General features: G+C 50.4%; 1 protein-coding gene across 2 annotated transcripts in view; it reads left to right on the forward strand.

Annotated features, from left to right (window-relative positions):
• Positions 1-26,333, forward strand: part of GRIK3 (glutamate ionotropic receptor kainate type subunit 3) — a 229,115-nt gene that overhangs the window by 190,321 nt on the left and 12,461 nt on the right. For both annotated transcript variants that reach the window (XM_019658746.1, XM_019658736.1), the window contains exons 11-13: positions 12,118-12,341; positions 16,219-16,337; positions 18,896-19,113. In XM_019658746.1, the coding sequence (XP_019514291.1) occupies positions 12,118-12,341; positions 16,219-16,337; positions 18,896-19,113 (561 nt within the window). The remainder of the gene's footprint in view (positions 1-12,117; positions 12,342-16,218; positions 16,338-18,895; positions 19,114-26,333) is intronic.

The raw sequence follows: 26,333 nt of genomic DNA on the forward strand, positions 1-26,333 counted from the left end.
GGCGAGTATATAACAAACTCTGTATTTTGAGTGGAAATGTTAGGGGGTCGTCTTATACGCCCAGTCGTCTTATACGCCGGCAAATACGGTAGGTACTGTTACCACCACCCATTGTACAGACCAGGAAGCTGAGGCAGAGAGAGGCAAAAGCCCCAGCAAGTAAGCGCTCTGTGGAGGCTCTCTGCTTCTGAAGGCCTGTGCTCTGACCTCTGCAAAGAGCCAGGACCGAGGAAGGCTCACGCTGTAGGTCTTTGCAACTTGAAAAACGCCAGCCAAAGGGATTGTTCTCATTTCACCTTTCGGAGGGGGAGCAGGCAGTATCTGGGCCCTCTGTTAGCCTTCCTGCCCCTGTAGGAGGGGAGCTGCCTTACAGGAACCTTGGAGGTTGCAGCGTGGAGGAGGCTGGAGCTCAGAGCAAAAAGGCTCAAGCAAAGTGTGGCAGATGGAGTCGTTTCCTAGGCACCAGGGAATCAGGCTTTCAGGGAAGACTGGCTGGAAAGGCTAATGGGAAAGAGCACGAAGCTGGGCTGGGCTTGGTTCCTACTCTGCCACTTACTAGCTGTGTGCCTCTGGGCAAGTTTCTTAACCTCTCTGTGCCTCAGTTTCCTCATCAGTAAAATGGGAGTGATAATAACAGAGCCTCCCCCATAAGGCTGTTGTGAGGACTAAGTAAGTCCATGTATGTACATTCCACTGTCGGTACCGTGTCAGTACTTGCTCTTATTATTTTTATGCTTATCATTACGGTTACTCCTTTGAAGTTGGGGAGGGGGCTTCAGGAAGTCCCCGTATCGCCCCGAGCTTGTCTCCTAACTCTGCAGTGAGAGTCATAATACCTGCCCTGCACTCTTCCCAGCTGGTTGTGCGGCTCTGCAGGGACAACTGATGGGGAAGCAGCTCCTTGGTTGTGGAATTCAGCATAAATGGAGAGGAGTGGTGTTGTCACCGTTATTAGTAATAACTGTAATTATTATGGAAATGAGTCAGCAGGCCCCAGAGGCATCTCCATTTATTGGGTCCCCTGCACTTGTGAGTGTGCTGTGGAGTGTGGGGCTGCGGGCGGGTTCTGAGCCTGACATTGGCAGAGGCGAGCTGGACTGGGGAGGAAGAGGGTGGGGATCACAGGGAGAAGGGAAGCCACGTGCTGAAGTGAGCAGGGTGGATGCCGTTCGTGTCACCTACAGCATCTCCAGTAGCCCAAGAGCTTCCAGGAGCTGTTTGCAAGGAGGTGAGTCAGAAAACCTCAGCAGCAGCCAGACCTTCCTAAGCTGACCCTCCGCTAGAGAAAGGAGGCCTCATTCACAGCCCTCCATGCTGCCCAGTCTCCACTGAAGCCACAGACCCTGACAGGACATGCAGGGGACCTTGTTAAACCCGATTCCTTATAATTGATGAGCCTATTAATCCTAGCTTGGTGCCAATTTTAATAACATCATAACCATTTATTAGTGTCGTCAGATAATTAGTCTTCTCACTAGCTCCTAGAGAATGTGGTAAAGCTTGGCAATATTATTACTTCCTTATTAGGGATCTGAACATCGATGTAAAAATGATGAACGCTGCCTTCTCAAGGATCTGCCCCTGGAGACCCACTTGGAGGCCCTGGGTGGAGCCTCTGACCAGCAGGACGTAAAAAGTCCTTCCCTGACACCCTGCTCACCTCTGTCCCTTGCCACATGGCCTTCCAAAGAGCCGGGTTACGGAGGAAGATGGGGCACCTGAGTGTGTATCCGCCTCCTGCTGACACACCTTCGCCAAGTCACCTCCAACTATGGGAGCAACAAACATGATTGGACAGAGGAATGATTTCTCCATCCATCACCCCATCTCTCTCCCAGATTTCACTCTCTCCGTTCTTACTTCCCCTCACTTGAAAGTCTTCTACTCACATCCATGCCTTTAAATTACTCCCATGCGTTTTAATGATTTTGGAATCCAATAGCAATGAATTCAAATTCCAGGTCTAGCACATTTAGCCAACAGTGGGAACGCTCTTCAATCTCTCTGGTCCCCATTTCCACATCTATGAAATAATAATAATAATAATAATTAATAATAATAATAATAATAATAATAATAATAATAATAAATCAGCCTGCCTAGGGTTCATGGGAAGATATAATGAAATATGGTGCAAAAACTGCTTAGCAGAGTGCCTGGCACTCGGTAAATGCTCAGTACATGGGAGCTGCCCTGCTCGTCGGCATTCTTTCTAAGAGCAGGGAATGTACGTGTCTAAAGTATGTACCTGGGTGAAGGTGATAGTAGTGGGAGAGCTGGTTCCCCAGCCACGGTCATCCTGGTGGCCACAATGATATGGGATCCAGACCTTTCCCCTCTGAATCCATATAGGAGCAGCTGACTCACATTGATCCGACTCACAGGAAACTGAGGCACACACCAAAGTGTCACCCCTTACTTTACGTGGGGCATTGGCCAGTCCCAATGGACACCTGCCATCTAGAGTTTCTGGCCTGGCACCAGGTGCCCAGGATCCAGCTGGGGAGTGTAGAGGCAGAGCTCAAGTGTGGAGAGCCTGAATCTAAGAGGAGAGGCTGCTGCTGAAGAAAGGGGGCAAGAGATAAGCCTTGAAGAGTCTTAGGTGCTAAACTGGGGAATTTCATTTTAATCCTGAGAGCTACCAGGCACAACTGAAAGGTGTGGAGCAAGGGGGTGGCATCAAACTGGTACTTGAGGAAAGTCACTGTGCTAACCTGGAGCCAGTCCGGAAGCCATCGCTGGGACCTAGGCAAAGGGGGGCATGGTGGCCTCAGAGTTTTGTAGTTGGAAAGGGGGAAGTAGATGGCACAGAATGGAGACGAGAAGGTAGACTCGATGGGACTGGTAATTGGTTGAATGAAGGAGATGAGGGAAAGAGAGGACTCAAGGACAGGGTGCGAAATTCTAGCTTGGACAGCTGGGGAGGTGGTGGCATCATCGCCAGATCGAGAGCCTTCTGGGAAAGAAGAGATTTTAGGAGAGGTACTGAGATTATGTTGGGCTTGGGGCCCCACTGGGTGGCCAGTCATATGGCTGAGCACTCAGAGAGCCGAGATTTGACAGTTACCAACTCAGCCTCAGGGAGAACCTTGGGAGACAGAGACAGAGGTGGAGATTGCTGGGGAAGAAGAGATGAGGACATGGGGTGGGACCCTGAACTACATGCACGTGTAAGGAGGAGATGAAAAGGAGGACTCCACAGGACACCTGAGCCGGCAAGGTCAGAGGAGCGGAGAGAACCAGGAGAGCATGGGTGACAGAAGCCAAACCAGAGGCCACTGGACAGATGTGAACACAGGGTCACAAGCGACAGGGAGGTCAAGGGAGATGAGGAATAAACAGCATCCACGAGTTGGCACAAATGTGATCTCCTGAGGGAAGCCCCGGCATTGGCCCCTTGAGTGCTCCTGGCCTGGCTTCCTGCAGACTTTGTTCTCAGAAACCCAGGAACCCTGCCTTGACTGCTCTCTCAGGCCCTTGAATCAGAGGGGTGGAGTGGGCAGGGAGGAGAGGGAGCAGAAGCCTGTCCTTACGGGGATGCCTGAAGGTCCTCCAGGCCACAGGGAGCCATTTGGTCTTTTATCTCTAAGTTGGGACATCTCACTATAGTATGTAAGGAGGTTTCCCTGGCTCATAGATGGGGCTGGACCAAGATGGGACAAGGAGTGGTCATGGATTGCCTTGGCACACCATTCCTTCCCCGATGCAAAAAACAGCACTGCTCCGGTGTCCCCTCTGCCTCTCCATAACACTGAACACAGAGCAGAGAGGGTCATTAACCTCGAAATGCCCATTTCCTCTGCCTGAACTTCTAGATAGTGAGTGCCTGATGGATTACACTTGACTGCTGAGCCAGCACCTGGCATAGGGCTGGACACACACAGAGTAGGCACTGATGAACGTGTGAACAAGCACACGGACTTGCACACCTTCCCCAGAAACATGGCTGTGGAGTCATGACTATTTAGTTTCCCCTCCAAAGTGTGTGAGGGGAGGTTCTGGGGTCAAGGCAGTGATCCTATCACCCACTGTGTCCCCCGCCTTCCAATCAGGAACCAGATCTTAGTTCTGGCCTGCATGAATTGGTGTTAGGAGGGTTCTCAAACCTCTGTTTGTGTGGCCAGGAAAGCCACCACCTTCAGACTGGCCAGTACACTTTGAAGCAAGGCATGTTGGGAGCTCACCTGGGGCAGGTCAGAGTCCTGATGGGGCAAGGCAGTTGAGGGCAGGGGAAATGGATGGACTGCAAAGATGGACACTTGTTAGGGCAGCCAGGTTGCCCAGAGCTCTGTGGAAGCTCAGGGTCTACCTGAGAATGACCAGGTAAGCAGGCGAGAGGTACAAGAAGAACTTGGGGCTGCATTGAGATTCATGGCAGAGCTGTCAGCTGCCAGGACTCAGCAAGCAGAGACCAGCCTGGGAAAGGACTGGAAAGAGCCCGGCCGGGGGTCAAGGCCCAGGCAACCAGGTGCAAGAGGGGACAAGGCACAAGGTCCCAAGAGAGGTTCAGGGGTAAAGAGGGAAACTGAGGTCAGAGGGGGCAACTGGAACATGCCAATCCTTCCACAGGATCATCTGTTCCTTCCTTCATTCCACAAAACTTTATGGAGCAAAGTCTCAGCCCGGGCTCCTGGAGAGCAGAGCCTGAGGCAGAGGCTTAGATGACGCTACTTAGGCGATCCTGGTGAAAGGGTGAGAAGCAGGGAAGTGGAGCAGGAGGGAGGGAAGCCAATCCCAGGACACATTACTGAGCTGTCGCCACTGAGTACAACTAATGGCTCGGTCCACGAGTCTGCCCCCCAGAAAAGCCCTACAAAGTATGTCTCAGGACCACCTCTCAGGGCGAGGGGAGACGTAGGAAGAGGTTGATCCACTGGCCCTGACTTCCATGCATTTCTGGGCTTTGTGTGGGGGACATGGGAGCCAGTCAGGACCTTGCAGCAGCATCCATGGGAAATCATAGGGACAAGAGGAGCCCAGGTGGGATGCTATCAGCGTGTGCCTGCATGGGGTTGGTCACAGCCAGAGGGTCTGTTATGGAGCGTGAGAGGGGTCTAAGCCAAGCACCGGTGACATGGCAGACTTGGATGGAGACTAGAGATATAGGAGCAAGCAGCGTAGACATCATCCTTGCCCTCTGGAAACAATGAATCAAATTGTGAAGGGGACTTTGAGAGTGTATGACTTCGGTTTCCCTGTGGAAGTGACTCTTGAGCTGAGACTACATGAATGAGGAGGAGATGCCCAGGGCATGGATACAGGTACCCACCTGGGTGCTGAGGTTGCCAAAGGCTCCGCCCTCATCAGGAGTTCTATGGCCTTGGCAGGACTGCATTGGGGCAGGACCTGGGCAGTCACGTGTCTTGTGGACACACAGGGAGTGGAGGGAAGGGGGATTCTTTTAGAGATGGGAATGGAGGCTGTGGTGCATTCATCCCTTGTAGTGCGCCCTGAAGAAGGGAACTCCTGCTGAGCCATCCTACACAACAGACACAGGACAGCCCCTGCCAGGAAGCAGCTCTTCTCCTTGACCTGAGGGAGGCACAGGCTTCATTTCTCACTGCCAGGCATCCGTCAGCTCAGGAGGCCTGTGTGTGAAGCACGGGCCATGACCCACGATCAACACTTAGGAATTTTCTAGCACCTGTCCCATATCTTCAGAAACATACGTGCTGTTCCAAGGCTGTCAGTGACATCAGGGCTGATGGTTAAGTGTGGCAGCTGGCCTGTGGGCCATCCACAGATACCACCCAAGGCTCGATGTACCCGAACCCTGAAAACTGCTGTGCCGCAGGCGCTGCAGACGTGCTTGCTGGGCAAGCGCTTCTAAATCTCCAGTGTTCCCATTGATCAATTTATTCATTTATTCAATAAATTTATTAAGTTAAGCCCCATGCTAGATGCCATGGATACAGCAGTGAACAAACAGGCAGGATCCCTCCCCTGAGCCCCAGGATCTGACATTCTAGTGGAGGAAACAGACAATAATCTGTGAACATGTGAATAGATGTAACTACTCAGCCAGGGTGAATGTTCCGAGAGAGGAACGTGGCCGGGTAAGAGAGGCAGCGGCCTTGTTCCTCACTGTCAGGCAGTGGGGCTGCTGTCAGCTCCGGAAGCCATCGTGAATCACAGATGTTGACAGCTGACTCGTCCGTTGACACTCATGAATTTTTTAGCTCTCGTTTCCCCTCTGCTCAGATGTGTGGGTTGGTGAGGCTGTTGGGGGTCAGGTTAACGTCCAAGGCCTTTCAAGGGGGACTGTTTTTCTTCAGCTTGGAGGCTAGGGGTCATCAGCAGACACCATTTGTGACTTGCTTTATCCTCTTAAAATCTGCCTCTTGCTTGTTGGATGTCTCTCCTCAACCAACACTATCCTCCTCTGTTCAGTCCCAACGTCTCTACCGAGGGCCTGCGCTGTGCTAGGCATGGGGCATCCGACAGTCAAAAGACACAGGTCCAGGCCCTGCTTACGGTCTATCTAGTAGGAGAGACAGACCCAGAGAATCACCCAGTACCTCTAAAATCGTGGCTGTGATCAGTGCTAGGAGTGAGAATACCTGGTGCTATGAGGGTAATCACCAGAAAGACCCGATTATATCTGAGGGTTTTGTCTGTAGAAGTGATGTTCGAGCCGTGATCTGAAGGAGAAGGAGGCATTCGCGCAACAAAGAGTTTGGGGAGGAAGAACTTTTGGGTAGAGAAAAGTACATGTGCAGAGGTCCTGAGATGAGAGAGAGCATCATGACCTGGAGAGTCTGAAAGAAGCCAGCAGGGAGAGAACCAGGGGGGACGTGATGACACAGGAGGCTGGAGAGGCTGGCAGGGCTGCAGCTGCATCTCACACACAGTAGCCACCAGCCACATGGGGTTATTTAAATTCAAACTTAAATGAATTAAAATTGATTTGAAAATTGTTACAATTATTTAATGTAAAATTAATTAAATAAAAGTATAAATTCAGTTCCATAGGCCACATGCCAAGTTCTTGATGGCCACACGTGACCAGTGGTTCCCACATTGGAAAACACAAATATAGAGCATTCCCATCACTGCAGAAAGCTCCTTCAGACAGCACTGGCTAGATCACGAATGGCTCAAGAAACCCGTAAGAAGAACTTCTTATCCTAAAGGCAGAGGGAAGTCTTGGCATGTAATTAAACAGCATTGGGAATGGGGCAAGATTCTAGCTGGAGAAACACCACCTTGGGAAAAGAGTGGAAGGGGGTTCCATGGATACCACATACCAGACTTGTGGGCAGAGAGCCAGCAGGCAGAGCCCCGGGAACAGGTCCTGCATGTGTGGTGGAAGTGAGACTGGTTTGCTTGGGTGGCTGTGGAAGCAGAAGCAGAGAAACCTGGAGGAAAGGAGGGTGAATCAGCATGTTCCTGCAGCCATGGGGCTCCCAAGCCCCACCAGACGGCGTGAAGTGTATGCTGGGTAGGCCCCGTGGCAATCATGGTCAGGAGCCAGAGTCAAGTTCAGATCTCTGGAAATGCAACCTGGGCTCAGGACAGGGCACGGCGGGTCCAGCCATAAAGCCCGCCCACCAGAATGGCAGAGACGCTGGGGAGGGGGTGGCAGCAGGAGGTGGGAGAAGTTCCATGCATCCTGCCCGGGGTCTCAGTGGCAGGTGTATGAGTTTCCTAGGGCTGCCACCACAAGTGACCACAAACCAGGCGGCTTAAAACAACAGAAATTGAGTCCATCAGTTCTGGAGCCCAGAAATCAGAAATCGGGGTGTCAGCAGGGTTGGTTCCTTTTGGCGACTGAGGGAGAATCTATTCCATACCTCTCCTAGCTTCCGGTGTGGCTGGCAATCCTTGGTATTCTTTGGCTTGTAGTTGCATCACTCAAATCTCTGCCTCCATTGTCACCTGGTCTTCTCTATGTATCTGTGTATCCTCTCCTCTTCTATAAGGACACCTGTTATTGGATTTGGGGCTCACCCTAACACAGAATGACTTCATCTTAACTTGATTACTTCTGCAAAGGCCCAGTTTCCAAAGAATGTTGCATTCACGGGTACCAGGTGTTAGAACTTGAACATATTTGTTGGGGGGTGGGCACAATTCAACCCATACCATGTGGTTTGTATGGTAAAACATTGGGCTTTGAGGTCACGATGAACTGAGTCCAAGTCCTGGCTCAGGCACTCACCATCTTGAACAAACCTCTTCGCCTGACTGAGCCACAGTACCCTCATCTGGACTGTGTGATAACGTTTACTGCCTCATGAGACTGCTGGGAGGATCACATATGGCAATATATTCAGCACACTTGACGATGCTTGGCATATAAGAAGGATCCTGGTGATATGATTGATAGCAGTTCTTATTATTTTAAGTACAGTGGGTCACAGCCTGAGCAAGTAGGTGCCCAGAGGATCCCTACCAAGAGGCAGAGCACAGAGATGGGGAATCTGGGGGGGACCATACTTGGGAACTTTAGTAGGCCGGTGCCAACAGGGATAAGAGACACAGGTAGCAAGCTGGAGCTCAAGGAGGCAGATTTGAGTCCCTGGGGAGGACCCCTGTCCTAAGAGAAGGCTGATCAGTGGTAAGTGGTCAGACCTGGGACCACCATCACAAGTCTGTCCTTAGAACCTGGTAGGAGGTTGCCCAGGTTTCAGTCTGGAGTACCAGGCTAGGGCCCAACCAGCAGCCAAGGTGGCTGGATACTCAGTGCCAAGATGAGGAGCTGTAGCTGGTTGAGTTATCCTTGCCTTCAGTTCTGGTTGCTGGAGATTTGATAGAGCAGGTGGGACCAAGTGGCCTCATCCAAGGCTAGAGTAGAGTAGGAGAAGCTGGAGACCGGCGGGTCCTAACAGATTCTTGGTAAGTGGAAAGCAGCTTATGGGAATGAAGTAATGTCCTGGAATGGCCATCCTGCCTGGTCCAAAGGTTTAGAAAAGGTATGGGAATGTTCTCAGTGAGGCAGGACTAGCCACCAAATCACATATAAGACCAATGAAGGTGTTGGACAAGTCAGAGGTTTAATTTATTCAAGGATGTGATTGCTGTATATATGAAAGCAAAGACCTTGGACCTTCTCTGAGCCCCAGTTTCCCTCCATAAAAAAACATAGGGTTGGAATATATGTTCTTGAAGTTCTGACAGCCTATGTTTTTATGAATCATCCTCAAAGAAAACTTGCACAAGTGGGAGGAACCTGCCAAGACTGGGCCTTTCATTCTGAGTAATGAACTGAAACTGCAAAGGCTTGACATCTGTTCTGCTCTTTTAAGGGAACTTGGGCAAAATAATGCCTTTTTCAGGGAAATCATAACCAATAGTGAAATGGAGTATTTCCTGCCTAAACCAAAATTGAAGTGGAGAACTTTAGCCTTCCTGAAGCCCGAGGAAGAACACATATCAAAATTCCCCATAGAGGAGGTCAGGTTGACCAGTTGTCTTGCTGCTGTAGGCCCAGAATGTCCAAGATGCTCCTGCCCCCTAACTCCATTCTAGCAGAAAGCGCAAAGGCTGGTAGGGAGATTCTGAAGGCTCTGAGTGGGGCTGGGGGAAGAAAGAGGACCAACCCTGAAACACTTCTGGTGGATGAAACAAGCCTTGGCTGCAGGCACCTTGATTCTCACCCCCTCTTCCCCCACCCCCAGTAACTAATGCTCTCATCCAACTTGCTATCAAAAGCCAAAGGAAGATTTGCCACAATTGATTTTGAGGTTCTTCCCAAGAATCTACTCCAAGCCCCAGAGGCAATTCCCAGAGACCAGCTCCAAATGCATTCAGAATAGCGATGATGACTTTGGGGTCAGAAGAGAGCACCCCTCCCCCCACCCTCAAGGCAATGTGCGTTGGAGGGAGAGGGCTGTGGGAGGCCAAGTTCTAGAATCAAAAGCCCACTATGCCCTTGTCATGCCAACATTATAGATGACCCTAGAACTTCAGAACTAAAAGGGACCTTCTAGGGTGCCTGCCCCCTGCCCCCCCTACTCAGAGTCCTATCCACAGCCTCCAAAAGGGGCTCGCTTGACAAGAAGCTCCCTGAGAGCAGGGGCTGTGTCTCTTGCTCACCTCTGAATTGCAGACTGGTGCACAGTAGGTCTTGAAAACTACACCTGAGTCCCTGTAGTGAACTTCCTCGATAGTTCTCGCTCCTTTCACTGCTTTCCTTCATACACACCCTGAACCGAGAGGGCTCTAGGAATCTAGGGTGGGAGCAGCTGCCCGTTTCTTCCTCCTCTGCCTTCAAAGCGAGGCAAGTTTCAGCTCACACATTCAGAAATGTACAAAAGGAAGATCTCAGTATAAAATAATCCTGTAATAGGCTCCTCGTCCCTATCTTTCCCAGGTTCTGAGGTTCATGGAATCGTTGGTCTCCAAGTGTCAATAGTTGGGTATGGGGAATGCCGTTAGAAGGAGAAACATTGGGGTGAGCAGCATCATGGTGGTGTTTCCCAGTGCCCCCCCAACCTGGGACAACTGCAGAGCCTTTTAGAAGCTGGGATTCCACCCATACCAGTCCTCTCCTCCTTGAAGTCTGATTTTGACTTGGTTTCTGATTCCTATTCTAGGATTAGTGAAGTCAGAGGTAGTGTTAACAACTACCGTTTAGTAAACACTTTGATTAATGTCCATCTTTCCCACTACACTGTAAGCCTTATGAGAGCATAAACATTGTCTACTTAGCTCAGCTCTGTATCCCTAATGCCTGGTGGATCTAATAAAAGGATGGATGGATGGATGGATGGATGGATGGATGGATAGAGCTGGATCAAACCAGTGGATAGCCTCCTAGAGGCTATTGTCTTGGGAGGGGGCCTCAGAGGTAGCCTCCCCACACTTTAACAAAGTGGTCTTTAGTGATAGTATTTAGGACCCAGCCTCCCTTTCTGTCCTGCCCCATCTGAGGAAAGGAGGTGATAACTTGGTTCACATTCTAATGTATAAATATCCACAGGAGCCCAAGGGGCAGCCTCTCAGAGGGAAACATTATTAACTAAATATTACGGAGGCTGAGATGGGACTTGAAAGCTGAGAAATGAAGCAGTGAATCAGCCACAATCCCAGAGTTCTGTGCTTAGAAGCTCGAAGGTAAATAAGCAGATAAGACAAAGGGTCACATAGCCGCACATACTGCTATTCAAACTGAGCGGCTAGGACTTTACCAAGCCCAGAGTGAACTTCACGGGAGTTTAGAATTGGAGGCTATCATGGAGGGCTTCTTGGAAGAGGTAGTATGTGCAAAGGACTATGGGAGGTGGTAAGAGACCACGGGGAGGGGCTTTCTCAACAGGGCACCTATACAAAGCATGAAGGTGGAGAATGGATATGGTTAACAGGAAACAGATAAATGGGGCCTCCTTTAGAAAGAGAGCAGTGGAGTAAGGCAGGAAAGATAGGGATGAGGGATTGTAGATTTTTAATGCAGAAAAGCTCAGCCCAAAGAGGTAGAATTTTTACTATTGCCCTCATTAAAACTGTTATGGGGGAAATTTTATCAACATAGGAACATTCCTTCCCTTCCCTACCCCTTTCCTTTCCTCCTCTGCTCTCTTCCCTACCCTCGCCTATTAAACAGGACTCTGGCTTTTCCTGTTCAGTTTCTTCCCTGCCTTCTTCCTTCAACAAGGGCATTATTTTTTGCCCAACTGGATTTAGGGGCTTTTGGGATATTTAGAATATCCTGAATAGGATGAAGCAGTTAAGAAGTGGAGAGGAGAAAACATTTGAATAAGAGCTGTTGTGGATCCCATGTCTTCTTCATGATATTTGAAAGTCACAAATAAAGAACCTGAGTGATCTTTAAATGTTTGTAGGTTGCTGAACTGTATTTATTTGACAAAGCACCTTTTTGAGACTAGACCGTACGGTTACAGCTTTCAGAGGGACCCATTCTGTGTGTGTTTATGCCGTTGTCATCATCCCCAAGGCCGTGAGCTCTTGGAGAACAGGGGTTAAGTCTAATTTATCATTGTCTCCCCAGCACCCCGGGCCTCGCCTGGCCCCGAAGAACGGTTAGTAAACGTTGAAACTGAAGAGTGGTTAAATGATCTGGGGCTCAGACAACAGACTCCACTCCAAGAAGGAATGCTCTGTCCACTGCTAGTCTTAGGCTTTGCTCATATTCTGTCTGTCTGTCTCTCATTGCAGAAGGCGGATTTGGCTGTGGCCCCCCTGACCATCACCCACGTCCGCGAGAAGGCCATCGACTTCTCCAAGCCCTTTATGACACTCGGTGTGAGCATCCTGTATCGCAAGCCCAATGGCACCAACCCCAGTGTCTTCTCCTTCCTCAACCCCCTGTCCCCAGACATCTGGATGTATGTGCTCCTCGCCTACCTGGGTGTCAGCTGTGTCCTCTTTGTCATCGCCAGGTAAGGGCAACGCGTTGGCCAGAGCTCTGGCCCGAGGTTGGAGGTTTAGGGAGCCGTGGCAAGTTCCCACTCAGACCACTGCTGTGCATGCTCCTTTCTCCTTCTCAGGCCCCTTCATACCCCTCAGGGAATAGTCCATGGTCCCCCAAGCTTGAATCCCCCAGGGCTTACCCTCGTTTGTGTCCATGACTCTAAGAAGCAGCACTTGCACCCCAGGTCCTATGAGCAGGCTTATAGGAGAGGTTAAATCACTGCCCAGGCCTTCACCACCTCAACCAGGCACCCAGTACTGCAGATTCAGGTGCATTGGGTGGCCCAGCAGGTAGCTTGACCCTTGGAAAAAAGACAGTGTCCAGTGTCGAATCTGCAACAGTAGGGAGAACAGTACTACCTAGACTCACACACATGCACATATGCAGAAACATGACACACATACATAACCTACCTGTCTATAAGACATGCTAGCAAAACCCTTGCACATTTGGTTGTTCACATGAAAGATGCTAACAGGAGGTCACTAGGGGACAGATTGAGCTCAGTGTTTACTAGCATTTACCTAGTGTTTGCCAAATACCATGCTCTGTCCTTTACAGCCATTATATTATTTAAGTAAATAATTAGAAGAGGAGACATCTGACACTCGCCAAGGCCATCCTAGCAATAAGTGACACATCTGGCATTTGAACTTGAGTCACCAAGTGTTTTATCTGCGACCCACATCTCTGGTCACCTAGACATCTGCCCTCTGCCTCTGCCCCAAGTGGGTGGCTGCTGGGCCCAGCTCCCCCACCCCTTCCTAGCTGGCCCTCGGCCCCCTCCCTTCAGGCTCCAGCCCAGCCTCTGCCCTGGTTGTTGTTTTTTTTCCCCCTCTAAATCCTAACAAGATACAAAGAGAGACTTCTCTGGAGAGGCAATTTGAGATCCAAGGACTTGGTGTTTCAGCTTTTTTTTCTCCTGGGTCTTCTTTGAAAACCTTCCCCCCGCCCCACTCCCTTTCGCTCCCTCCTCCCACGCAGAGAGAGACCAAAGGGAAGGATGGGAGACATGAAATTGTCCTGCCTGAAGCCCTCTGCTGTCTGCCGGCCCAGGGCTGTCTGCCTTTGCGGCCCGCCCAGCCGGCAGCCCAGCCTGCCACAGAGAGGCCTTCATTACGCCTCTTGTCTCTAATGGTCTAACAAGCCTTTGAAAGCCAGGAGCCACTCTCTACAGCTCTCGCCATAAATGTAGCAGCTCCAGCCAGCCTCTCAGCTCCCCGACCCCTCAAAAACAGCCCAAGCTTTCCCAGTATCAGTTCTGCCCATTTGAAGTGTGTCCCATCCCCCTCCCATTCCTGCCTGGCCTTTCATCAGCTCCCGGCAGCCAAGTCTGCTTTCCACCCCATTCCCCCTGGCCAGCATGGTAGGAGACCCCTTCCCAAAGTTAGACTGGGGACACATTTTGGGAGAGACTGGATTTCTGGAGCTGCTGGAATGACATGGGACACATGAGGAGAGAGGAGAGGGACAAGGGTCTTGGCCACAGAGCCACAAACATGATAGTACCATTGTTACACTGTGTAGCATTCCCATAATACAACTCACTTTCATCCTGTGAAATCCTTACACAGTCCCATGAGGTGGGTATGGTTCTCCCCACTTTACAAAAGCAGAAAGTGAGGCTCAGAGAGATAAAGTCATTGTCCAAAGTCAGAAAGCTTTTTCTTGGCAGAGTTAGGTTTCAAACCAGGACCTGTCAGATTAGATCACGGGTGGCAAATGGCGGTGCCTGCCGGAGCCAGACAGGGAGCATGAGAAAGTGAAGCAGGCTGAGTGGTAGGCAGCAGGGAGTGACGGGGAGTGAAGCAAACCGGAGGGCACACAATTGGCGGAAGGGACAGCCGCTGCTCGGCTCCAACAGATGCACTAGGCAAGGTGCAGTGCCAGCCCTGCAGAGTTCATGGTTTTTAGAGAAACATTCAGACTTTTACATGACGCCTTGTGGCTTTTATCTGTAGCCACTAATTTGATTGTTTACAGCACTGTTGGGGTCAAGCACAGCACATCTGTATAGTGCATGTGGCCCTCTGTCCTCTTCTCCATGTGGCTTGTGTCCTTTGGACCACTCCATCATGGCCGCTGGAGAGCTGGACGCAGCTCCCCGAGAGATGGGATCTGCAAAGGTGGGCAGGTTCCCAGAGCTGCTCCATGGCAACCTCGGCATGGCACAGGGCTTGATCATCTTGCAAATTGGCCTGGCCTGGCCTGGCCCGTGCCTGCCTAGCACCGGGGGTTCAGCATTGAGTAAGGCATTTTTCTGCCACCAGGATATTCTGCTTCATGTCATACCAGCCCCACCAGCCTCTTGGAGACTTCCTCCAGGCTCTCCCCATCTCTCCAGAGTGCTCTAGTTTCCTCCACATCTTACATTGCCTCAACGGGAACTCCAGCCATAAACAAAGGCCCCTCCCTCCAGTTATCAGGACTTCTCTTCCTTAGAAGGCAGTGGGAGGTGTTAAGTAACCATTTTCCCCTGTCATACATGCATGTGGACATTCAGAGAAAACAATCTGAAAAAGCGTAGCACATTGTTCTCTCCAGGGTGTGGGATCATGGAGTACTTACTGCTACTTTCTCATTGTATCCTCCCAAACACTGTTGGAATATTTTATGAAGAGTGCATTTTATTATTTTTTTTCCATTTTAAGTTTTTCAGTAATATACAAGTAATTCAAAACGGTAAATAAATATTAAAATAGTAATAAATAATCATAAATAATACAAGTAGTTCAAAAACCCGTTCTCATTTTTTTTAAGATTTTTTATTAAAATACAGCTAACATACAATATTATATTAGTTTCAGGTATACATCATAGTTATTCAACAGTGCCCACCTGGCACTATATAGCATTATTACCACGTTATTGATTCTATCCCCTATGCTAAAGAAGTGATCACCACGGTAAGTCCAGCAACCATCTGACCTGTAGCCTGCTATCATAATATTATTGACCTTTTCCCCACTTTTTAAATTTTTCCATTAGAGTTGACATTCAGTATTATTTTATATTAGTTTCAAGTGTATAGCATAGTGGTTAGACAATTATATAATTTAGGAAGTGATTCCCCTGACTAGTACACCCATTCTCATTTTTTAAAATTCATATATAATACATATAAAGCAACAAGCTTCCCTAAAATTCCTTTTGCCATTCTAAAACTCCCCTCCCCAGAGGAAAACAGTGATATTTTTTAGATATGGATTCTTCCAGACTCATTATAGGCATGTATGTACAAGTGTACATAAAGAAGTGGATAGCTGTGCCTTTGGAAAGCTGTTTATATAAATGTGATCATATTGGTTTTTTGTTGTTGTTTTTTTCTGAACAGTATATGTTGAAGATCTTCCCCTGTCAGTACATCTAGAAGTATCTCGTTCTCTTCTATCGGCTGTGTGATATTTCAAAGTACGGTTGTGGCGTAGCTCATTTCATCATTCCTCTGTTGAAGGACATTTTGGTTGTTTCCAGTGTTTTGCTGTTACAAACAGTGCTCTGGTAAACACCCTCACGCGCTTCTCTTTATGCTCACGCAGGAGCGTTTTTTCAAGGATGGATAATGAGTCGCAGAATTGCTGGGTTGAAGGGCATGTGCACTTTTAATTTTAAGAGATACTGCTGAATTGCTTCTATAACCAGCAAAAGGCACTAACGATAAAGCACAAGGAGCAAAATGGCCCTGACTTCCCATTCCCCGCCTCCCCAGCCGAACAATGAGGCAATTGATGCTCAAGTGGTCGGCACTTCCATGCTTGCTAAACCGCCAGCTGGTATGACATGGACACCCCTCCCCTCCCATCTCCCCGCAGCTCAGCCTCACTGCTTCCCTCTTCCTGCTGCAGGTTCAGCCCCTACGAGTGGTACGACGCGCACCCGTGCAACCCTGGCTCCGAGGTGGTGGAAAACAACTTCACTCTGCTAAATAGCTTCTGGTTCGGAATGGGGTCACTCATGCAGCAAGGTATGTGCCCCCACCCCAGGGGGGTCACCTCTCCCTGGGGGCCCTCCTTTCCAGGGGTAGGGGGCTCAGCCTCTGTGGGGTCAGTAGAGTCTGCCCACTTTTCAGGATAGCCTCACACCTGCTGAGCCATCTCAGGTTGGAGACACCTGGACACCCAGGTGTGTGCCCTTGACCCACGTCCCCCACTTCCACCAGTACTCTTTTTGGTCCAGCTCAGGTTCTAAGGCTACAGCAGATGAGCCACCCCCAACCTCGGTATGCAGGGCTTATCCCAGCCTCTCCTGCTCCAGCTGGCATGGACATAGAGCATCCTGCTTGCTGGGGCTGACCCAATGGCCTCACCACAGCATCTGGCTGAGCAAAGTTGGGCTGAGGATGGGGAGAGACTAGAGGCGGGGAGGCTGAGTGGGAGGCCACTACAGGAATGAGATGATGAGACCTGAACTGGGGTAGTGGCCATGGAGGTAAAGGACTAAGAGGACTTCAGGATGTAGCAGGGGCAGGACTCAGTGACCACCTGGCTGTAGGGACCCTGGTTGTAGGAAGGGCGATGTCTGAGGTAGGGACTTTAGCCTGAGGGCATCAGAGATGGGACACACAGAAGGACACCACGTTCTTACACCCTCTTAAGGGAGGGCCAGTGTACTAAACCTGACCCTGGGCTGGTGACCCTCCCTTTAGAAATACCTGCAGCTGCTCAAATATCTCAGAAAGCAGAGCTTCTGCTCTGGCTTCAAGGAGGGTGATGAAGAGACTGGCTCGAGGTGGGCACCGGGAATAGGACCCCCAGCCAGGAAAGACCTCCATGGAGAACACCCCCACCTTCACCCGCTCTGCTGACCAGGAGCCGTGTGGTCATTGCATCTGCCTATCAGTCACATGTCCAGAGCCTCTTATCTCAAGAAATGGGGGAACCAAAATCTCTGCCTGTGTTAGGGTCCCACTGAGGGACAGTGGGTGACAAGGGGGCATGAGAGGGAAGAGGATCCAAGAGCAAAGAAAATGTCCTTGTCCCTCACTCGTCTGTACACATCCTTAGGACCCAGTACAAGCCCTGGTCTTTGGTAGACATCCATCAGCCAATGCCGAATGAATGTTTGAATGAATGAATGATGTTCCCTTGTGTCCTGAGTGCCCACCTCCTTCCAAGCACTGTGCTGGGCACTTGAATGAAGGAGGAAAAGGAAAGAGAAACCTGTGCCCCACCTGAATGTTCTCCCACGCATGGCAGAGGTCAGGGCAGGGGCTTGGGCCAGGATAGGGCCCCAACAGAGCCTGGTGGAGCTCACCAAGCAAACAACTAAACTAAGTCATTCTTCCTTTGCTGGGGGGTGGGGAGCAGCTCTAGCCTTCGCCAGGAGCAATCTAGGGGAGGGCCAGGCAGGTAAGGCTGGGGGTGGCTGGTAGGGAGAGGAAGCTGAGGCGTCTTGGTGGGAAGTGACAGACAGCTCTCAAGGGAAGTGCCTCATTCTGTCTCCGCTGTTAATGAGTGTCCTGAAGCCTCACCTTGCTTCTTTGTCCATCATATTTGTTCAGTGACAGTTGGGATAGACCTGGAAGCCCCTCGATGCAGTAATAGCTTCTCTTCTTCCATCTCCTGCTGCTATTCAAAGCACTGGCCCCTGATGTATTCCCTGTGAGGTTTTGATTAGGAGGGAGGAAAATAGTTGTGTATTTGAAAAACCTCTCCCTTGAGTGATTTCTTTGAGAAAAAAAAAAAACATCCATATCAAAGCAGACGCTTTTCAGATTGCAGGTCCAAATATTCTGGAAAGTTCAGGAGTCACTTGCTATTTAAATCTCTTGAAAGCCACCTAGTTAATTACTTCAGTTAGAAGGTTTCATCTAAATTGTGCTCCACACCCAAGGTCAGGGAGGAGAGCGATCTATTTTGGCAAAGAGCTTCAAAAAATGTTGATTTTCTCCTCCCGCAAATCACCACATAGCAATCTTGTATTTGTATACCACTTGTGTTTCCAACACAATTTCTCCTCAAATTATATCTTTGCAGCATCATGATGTATGTGTGAGGCTGGGACAGAGGAAAGATGGTTCCCCGTGTTTTGCAGAGTCCCAGCGAGGGAGAGGGTCTGGCACACAATCACACAGAGAGTCAGGAGCAGGACTCACTCAAGAACCCAGGGGTTCTGAGTCCCAGGGGTTCTGAACGTGGAACCACACAGGGGTCCACAGAAGGACATCAGGAGGTCTGACAAGCCTGTGAAATGCTGCCATGTTCTTCTAAAGCAGTGGTTCTTAAATTTTAGCCTGCATCAGAATTTCCTAGAGGGCTTATCAAATCCAGACTGTGAGGCCCCACCGCTGAAGTTACTGATTCAGTAGGTCCTTGGTGGGGCCTGAGAATGTGCATTTTTAACAAGTTCCCAGGTGATATTGAGGCTGTTGGTCCAAGGACCACTGTTTGAGAACCACTGGCCTAGGGGAAGGGTCTCAGCTGTTGTTATAGATTGTCAGTGGAGTCCATGACCTGGAGGACCCAAGCGGCCCTGGACTGGATGGACATTGTCAGAGGCCATCTGTCTCCTCCCTTCTCCCAGGGTCTGAACTGATGCCCAAAGCCCTATCCACCCGGATCATCGGTGGCATCTGGTGGTTCTTCACACTCATCATCATCTCCTCCTACACGGCCAACCTGGCCGCCTTTCTGACTGTGGAGCGCATGGAATCGCCCATCGACTCTGCCGATGACCTGGCCAAGCAAACCAAAATCGAGTACGGGGCTGTCAAGGATGGGGCCACCATGACCTTCTTCAAGGTAAGGCCCTCTCCCTCCCGCTGCAGCACACAAGCTGAACCTCCCACACCATTTACTTTCTTCCCTAATCACACAGAGCCATGGGGCCAGAAATCCCTAGGGCTCAGCCTCTCCCTGTCGGGGACGGTTGACTCAGGGGAGCTGTGGGATGTGGTCACCTGGGCTGGTCCCAGCACAAATCCTAAAAGTTTCCATACAGCGGACAAGCAGTATGAGTGTGCCACCTTTCCTTAAATCATCAGAGGAGCACAGGTGGGGAGATGAGGCTGGAGAAGGGGAGGGGAGAAGTGCAGCCAGACACACAAACAGGCCCTGAGACCAGTGTGTTCCCTCCCTGCCCTTGGCTTTGGGTCTCAGTGCATCCATCTCCACGAGGCTGGCTGAGTTTGGGGGTGAGCTCTCCACTCCCGAGAGGGAAATAGGGGGCACATCCTCCAAGGATGGCAGGAGGCTTAAAACTTGAACAAGTGCTCTGTGAACATTCCTTAGCATGTATGGTGTCCAGATAAAGCCCTGTCCCCTCCTTAATTTACTGCTCTTATGGGGATCTGGCCATGACTTTGCTTTGTAAGGTGTTGGCTCAGTTCCCCAATGTTTTTACATCTTCTACTAGAGTAGCTGAGGGTTTAGGAGACTGGCCGACCCTGAGAACCAGTAGCTGTAAATGTTCTTCTGGAAATTAAAGTAATAATAACAATAGTTACCACCGCCGAGAGCTCAGTGAGCCAGGCACAATGCTAAATACTTGCCTCCTTTTTCCTCATGACAGCGCCTATGAGTAGGTACTACAATTATTTCTACTTCACATTGGGACACTGAGGCTTAGAGCAGCTAAGTGGCTTGTCCAAGGACTCACAGCTGCAGAAGCCAGATGCTGACCCAGGTCTGCCTTCCTCCCAGGCCCGTGGACTGGGCCATGGTCCTCAGACTTGAGCGTGCACCCAAATCACCTGGAAGGCTTGGGCAAACCCCGATTGCTGGGGCCTCACCCTCAGAGTCTGGTTCAGTGGGCCTGGGTGGGGCCGAGAATGTGCATTTCTAACAATTTCCAAGGTGCTGCTGATGCTGCTGGGCCAGGGACCGCACTTTGAGAACCTCTGGCCTGTTGCTCAGAAATGGTCAGGATTTGCGGATTCTGTGGCTACAGGTCCATTTATCTATTTATTAGTCAGTTGCTCTCTATCAGTCTGGAAGCCTGGGGTGTGTCCCTTGCCTCTGGGCCCTGGCCCCCATCCCTTGCCTCCTTCCAGGTTAAGCCTCTGAGCGATGAATTGAGCCTCCAATGGGGCCTGAGTGAGAGGAGAAGGAAGGGGTTGGATGGGAAAGCCTTCTACCACCTGGGCCCTGGAGCCCCACCAGCACTCTCTCCCACCCCGGCCTCCTCCGTGTCCCTCCTTGAGGGTGGAAGCAGCGTCTTAGCAAAGAGAAAAGAGAGGAAAAGGTCTCCCCTCTTGGATGTTACTGCTGCCACTGAGAAGCAGCAACGGCAGCCTTCCTAAGAGGTCACTGCCATGTACTTAGAATGAGGGGAAGAGAAAAGCATGGTCATGGGCATGTTAGGAGCTCCCTGGGACCCTGTATGTGTGTTCATGTGTGTGAGCAGTGTGTGATACTTGAATGTGTGCGTATAGCAGTATACAATGCACGTAAATGTGCATTCCTGTGTGTATGTGTGCTCATGTGTGCCCGTGCACAAGAGGCTGCCTGTGTGAGTGCATGTGTGTTTGTGCTTAGACATGAGTGTCTGCATGTATGTGTGTGTATGTGCTGATGAGCATGTGTGTGCATGCATCTTTGTGATCTGAGCATGTAGAAATATGTCTATGAGTGTATACAAGTGTGTGCCTACCTGCACATATGTATGGAGAGTATATGCATGTCCATCTGTTTAAATGTCTGTCTGTTTAATTTGGGGTGTGCCTGAATTAGTGTGAATGTGGGAGGAAGGGCCTGTGTGTAATAGCCCATGTATGTGTGTCATAGCTTGTGTGTGTGTGATGGCCCCTGCACACGTGTGCCTGCATGTGTGTGCAATGGCCCGTTCATGCGTGTACGTGTGTGTGTGTGTGTGTGTGTGTGTGTGCGCGCACGCGTGCCTGCCTGTGCCTATCCCAGGCTGTGGGCCCAGCCCTTTGACTGTGCCAGAGCATCTCTCATGCATTACTCATGAGCGCGTCTCTAAGCAGGGCTCCCGATCAAAGGGAAGCGGCATAACCAAGGCTGGTGCAGGCTCGTGCCGCTGATCGGGAGCCCTTGCTTCCCTCCACGCTAAGATTCTCAGATTGGCTTCCCAGAGTCTAGTCCCAGCTCCCCACCAAGCCACTGTCCTTGGCATCAAGCGGCACCTCCTGCAGCTTGCTCTGCCCTCATCCACCTTCCCTGCAAATGGCACGGTGGGGGAGGGGGAGGTCGGGGGAGGTACTCGGATGATGCCTCCCAGCTGGGATGCTGAGGTTCAAGGGCCCATGCTCCCAAGGGCCTTTGGCCAGAAACAGCCACTCTACATTCCCCTGCAGAACCAACTCTGCTTCCTGACTCTCCTGGTCGCCAATTAATTCCTCTTGATGCCTGGCCACCTTGTCTCCTGCTTTAACTCCAGTGAAGCTCTCCTCACTCGGGTTCCCTTTCATTGGCAGCAGCAGTGGGTCTGTTATATAGGCAGAGAAGGCCTGAATGTGGATACATTAACCCTGCCTCAGATGAGGAGCTGGAAGCACAGCACCCTCTCAGAAGACCCCTGGACAAACTCCCGTCGCCGCCCCACCTCCCCCCGCCCTCCACAGTCATCCCTCCCCAGCCCCGGGCAAGGTGGTAGCCTCTTTATTGTCACCTTCAAGTTAGAGCTGGGAGGAAACCTGCACTTAACCTAGAGAAACAGAGGCCCAGCGGGGCTGGGTGACTTACCCATGATCACACAGCAGATCGATGGTGGAGCCGGGATGTAAGGTCACATATTCTGACTGCACACACAGTACCCTCTCCCACACCCACTCTAGGGTCTTCTTCCAGAGGGGTGGTCCCCTTCCCTGCCCATGAGTGTCTATGTCAAGACCAGCACTAGGGTTGAACAAGGATTGGCTCCAGGAGTACCCATAGGATGTCTAAGGGACATTGGCAAAGTCAACAATAATGGTAACATTTATTTTATTTTTTTTTATTGGGTAATTGGGGGGATGGGAACAGTGCTGGGGAATTAGGGGAAGGGGAACAGACAAGTTGCTGTCGTTTTGTTCTTCAATCTAGTTGTGGAGGACGCTGCTTCACTGGCCCAAGTTGGCACCATCATTGCGCTCTTCCCTGGCGAGGCAGATCAGTCGCCGGCTTCTGGACGGCCGCTCACTGCGGCTGCTGGCCGCTCACGCTGGCTGCTGGCTACATACGGTAGTCCATGGCAACCCACTGCCACAGGGACTGCAGCCTATGCCGTCGCCAGCAACTCACGGCAGCCCAGCTCCAGGTCGAGCTGTTGTTCAGCATCTTAGCTGTAGAGGGCAGTGTCACTGGCCCTCATATGTGGGATCCGAACCGGGGCCCTCTGGCATCCCAAGCGAGTTCTTAACCATCGCGCCACTCGGCCGGCCCAATGGTAACATTTATTGAGCACTTACTAGGTGCCAGGCAATATTCTAAGCATTTCACCTGTCCAGTAGTCCCCCTTATCCATGAAGTCTACATTCTAAGACCCCCAGTGGATGCCCGAAACCACAGATACTACCAAACTTTATTATATACATACTATGGTTTTTTCCTATATATACATACAATTTGTGATTTCTCGTTGGCGTATCTGAATTGCCCGCATCGCTGCTCTTGCACTTTGGGGCCATTATTAAGTAAAATAAGGGTTACCTGAACACAAGCTCTGTGATACTGGAACAGTTGATCTGATAACTGAGATACCCACTACATGACTTAACGGGGTGGGAGGTAGCTATACTGTGTGGATACACTGGACAAAGGGGTGATTCATGTCCTGGGCAGGATTAAGGTTAGGCAGGACACCACAAGATTTCATCACGCCACTCAGAACGCATGCAATTTAAAACTTATGAAATGTTTGTTTCTGGAATGGAATTTTCCATGTAATATTTTCAGACTGCAGTCAGCCACGGGTAACTGAAACCTCAGCAAGTGAAACCGCTGACGATGGGGAGGAGGGGGGACTTCTGTATTCACTCATGTCATCCTCATAACAACCCTAGAAGACAGAGACTCGAGAAGATAGACCTGATTATTATTGCCATTTTACACACGGTGAAAGTAAGGCTCAGAGAGCAACCCGAGGTAACACTGACTGGCCTAAACTCAGCTAGTGGAATGCAGGGCTGGGATTTGAACTCAAGCCATCTGGCCTTGGCACCTGTGCTCTTTGTCATTATGTCCATATCACTTCTCTAAGGAGCCAGCCAGCCAGTCCAGGAGTCAGCTGGGGAAGAGCGAAGCCATAGTCAGTTGAGCTGTATCCTCAACCTAGAACAGTCCTGGTACATTGCAGTGGCTCAAATAATAAATGAGGCAGTCTATCTGATAACCGAGTGTATATATGTGCTCGTGTGTGTGTGCGTGTGTGTGTGTGTGTGTGTGTGTGTGTGTGTCAGGATGCCATTGTTGAATGAAACGATGGAATTTAAAAATGACAGGAGCCAAGTGGAGCCAATCAGGCGACTGTGTTGAGGACAGGAACCAAGCAGGTGACACCCCTGAATGTCCCAGAGCACAGGGCAGGTGAACTTCAATTCTGTGGTTAGCCAGTGTTCCTGGTTAGGCTGCAAACCATCTTAACAAGCCCCTCAGCTGAGGGTAGAACTCGAGGGAGAGAACCCATTCCTGTCCAAAGACAGGGACGTTGGGCTCTCAGGGGAGCTCCCAGTCCCTCACCATCCCCGCCCCCCTGCAGCCTGGGAGATGCATGGCTAGAGGCAGCCCCATCATTCCAAAGGAAACTTCATTTGAAGAGTTGTCAGGGAGCAGCAGACATCACAAACAGCATCTCCTGTGTTGTCCTCCCTCTGTCTTGGCAGATAAAAATTAATTAGGAGATGAAAAAGGAGGCCGTTGAAAGCACTGTTTGGCTGTAAAAATATGTAGGCAAAATGTAAAGGAGAACGTGGGGAAAGCGTGTTCTTTGCAGGGAGGGCGAGGCCGCTTTGAAGGGAGAGGATGTCAGAAGCAAGCTTCTCCCAGGACTGAGCCTTCTTCGGGTTGTAGTGGGGGAGGCGCACCATATGTGGGCGGAGCTGCGTGTGAAGGACAGCCGCTTAGGAAAGGGATGGGAGCCGGGCGGAGAACTCCAGGCTCCCTGGCTTTATCAAGCCCTCCCCCTCGCACAGCCTTTCCCAGTCCTAGCACCTGAGCCTGGAAGGCACCTGGAGAGTCCATCCGGTCCACACCCTGCCTTCCAGCTGCTCAGCAGACTCCTCCGTGCGCCGGAGGGCTCAGGAGGGCGTTCCTCCATCTCAGCTTTTCTGTTTCCCCTGACCTATCTGCTGGCCTCTCTGATGGTGCCTTAGCCCTGCCTTCAAGCAGAAGTAGGGTGAGATGACCAAAATGCAGTGACCAGACAGAGGTCAGTGGCGTGCACTTGGCACAGTCAGGTCACATCAGTCTCAAAGTCACACAGACCAGGACTGGAGTCTTGGGTGTTGTCTCTGCTGGATGACCTTAGGCAAGTCACTTCACTTCCCTGAGCCTGAATTTGCTCACTTGTATGGCATGAATACTGAGTCCCAGCATGGGGCAATTAACAAGAGGACTCAATGAGCTGTAGCGTGTACAGTGGTTAGCCCAGTGCCAGGTACACAGGAGCACTTAAATCCAAGGCTCTCTCCTCTGGATGTCCCTCCACTTGGGTGACCCAGAAGACTGAGAAGAAGGGTCCCAAAAGGGAGCACACTGGAGCGGGACCAGCCAGGGGACACCTGGAGATTCTCCCTTCTTCCAGGTCCCTCTGGATTGGGCCTTTGTGGTGCCTCTATCATAGGATGGACATCTGCCTCTGGACAGAGCTACACACTTTAGGAGGAGCCCAGAGGTCCTCAGAACAGAAGAGACCATGAGCAGGCAGGCAGAGGAGCAGCGACGGGGGCAACGGGAGGGCCAGGGATGCTGGGAAGTTATTGAAAACCACTCAGTTACTGAGTACCGCTTTGTGCCTTGGTTTTCTCATCTATGAAATGGGTATAATAATAATACCCACTTCCTAGAGTTATTGAGATGATTAAACGGAATAATTCACATTAACAGTTTAGAACCGCACCTGATACAGTGTCCATATGCTATAAATGCTATTTTTTTTAATTTAATATCTGCTCAATATTACACAGCTTTTTTTTTTTAATTGGGGAAGGGGAACAGTGTGTTTTTCCAGGACCCATCAGCTCCAAGTCAAGTAGTTATTTCAATCTAGTTGTGGAGGGCGCATCTCAGTGGCCCATGTGGAAATCGAACCATCAACCTTGGTGTTATGAGCATTGCACCCTGCACTCTAACCACCTGAGCTAACCGGCCATCCCCAATGCTAACTATCTTTATTGTTGTAACTGGTGACACGCAGGCCTCTTCATCCCACAGATATGATTTTGAGGGCCACACATTGGTTATATTTTTTAATTACTTGCCAGCATTTTAAAATTGAGATATTTTTGCATTTAAAAAAATTCACATGTCCAGCTTCTTGAAAATGTGAAAGATAGAACATCATTACACCAGCTTTCCCGCAGAGCAACAATTGTCAGGAGCTGACAGGCATGGCTCTGTCCAGATATCAGAATTCCACTCAGCATTCTTTACTTGTTACAGTACCCTGTGTGGCCCCTGTCTGCATTGGAGTTTCTACCACTGAGCGTGACATCATTTAATTTCTCTAAGCAACTCTGTACTATAGAAATTATTATTCCCAATTTCCAGATGAGAAAACTAAGCTTTAAAGAGAATTAAGGAGCCTTAGAGAGAAATAATGATGCCAGGCACTTCCTGAGTGCTCCCTACGGGCCAGGCTGTGTGCTAAGATCACCCCCATTTTATAGATGGGGAATGTGATGCCACTTGCCTATGGCACAAGAAGGAGATGGCATTTAAACCCAGGTTTGTGTGACACCAGAACCCATGCAATGGAGCTGACCCTTCCCACCACCGCCTCTACCCCCCAACCTGTAGCCCTAACCCTCTGACACCTCCTGCAGGGGCCAGCTTGCAGCTCTCACGTCCTGGCTCCCCGCTTC

The sequence above is a fragment of the Hipposideros armiger genome, unplaced genomic scaffold (genome assembly GCF_001890085.2).
Source record: "Hipposideros armiger isolate ML-2016 unplaced genomic scaffold, ASM189008v1 scaffold_10, whole genome shotgun sequence".
Lineage (NCBI taxonomy): Eukaryota > Metazoa > Chordata > Mammalia > Chiroptera > Hipposideridae > Hipposideros > Hipposideros armiger.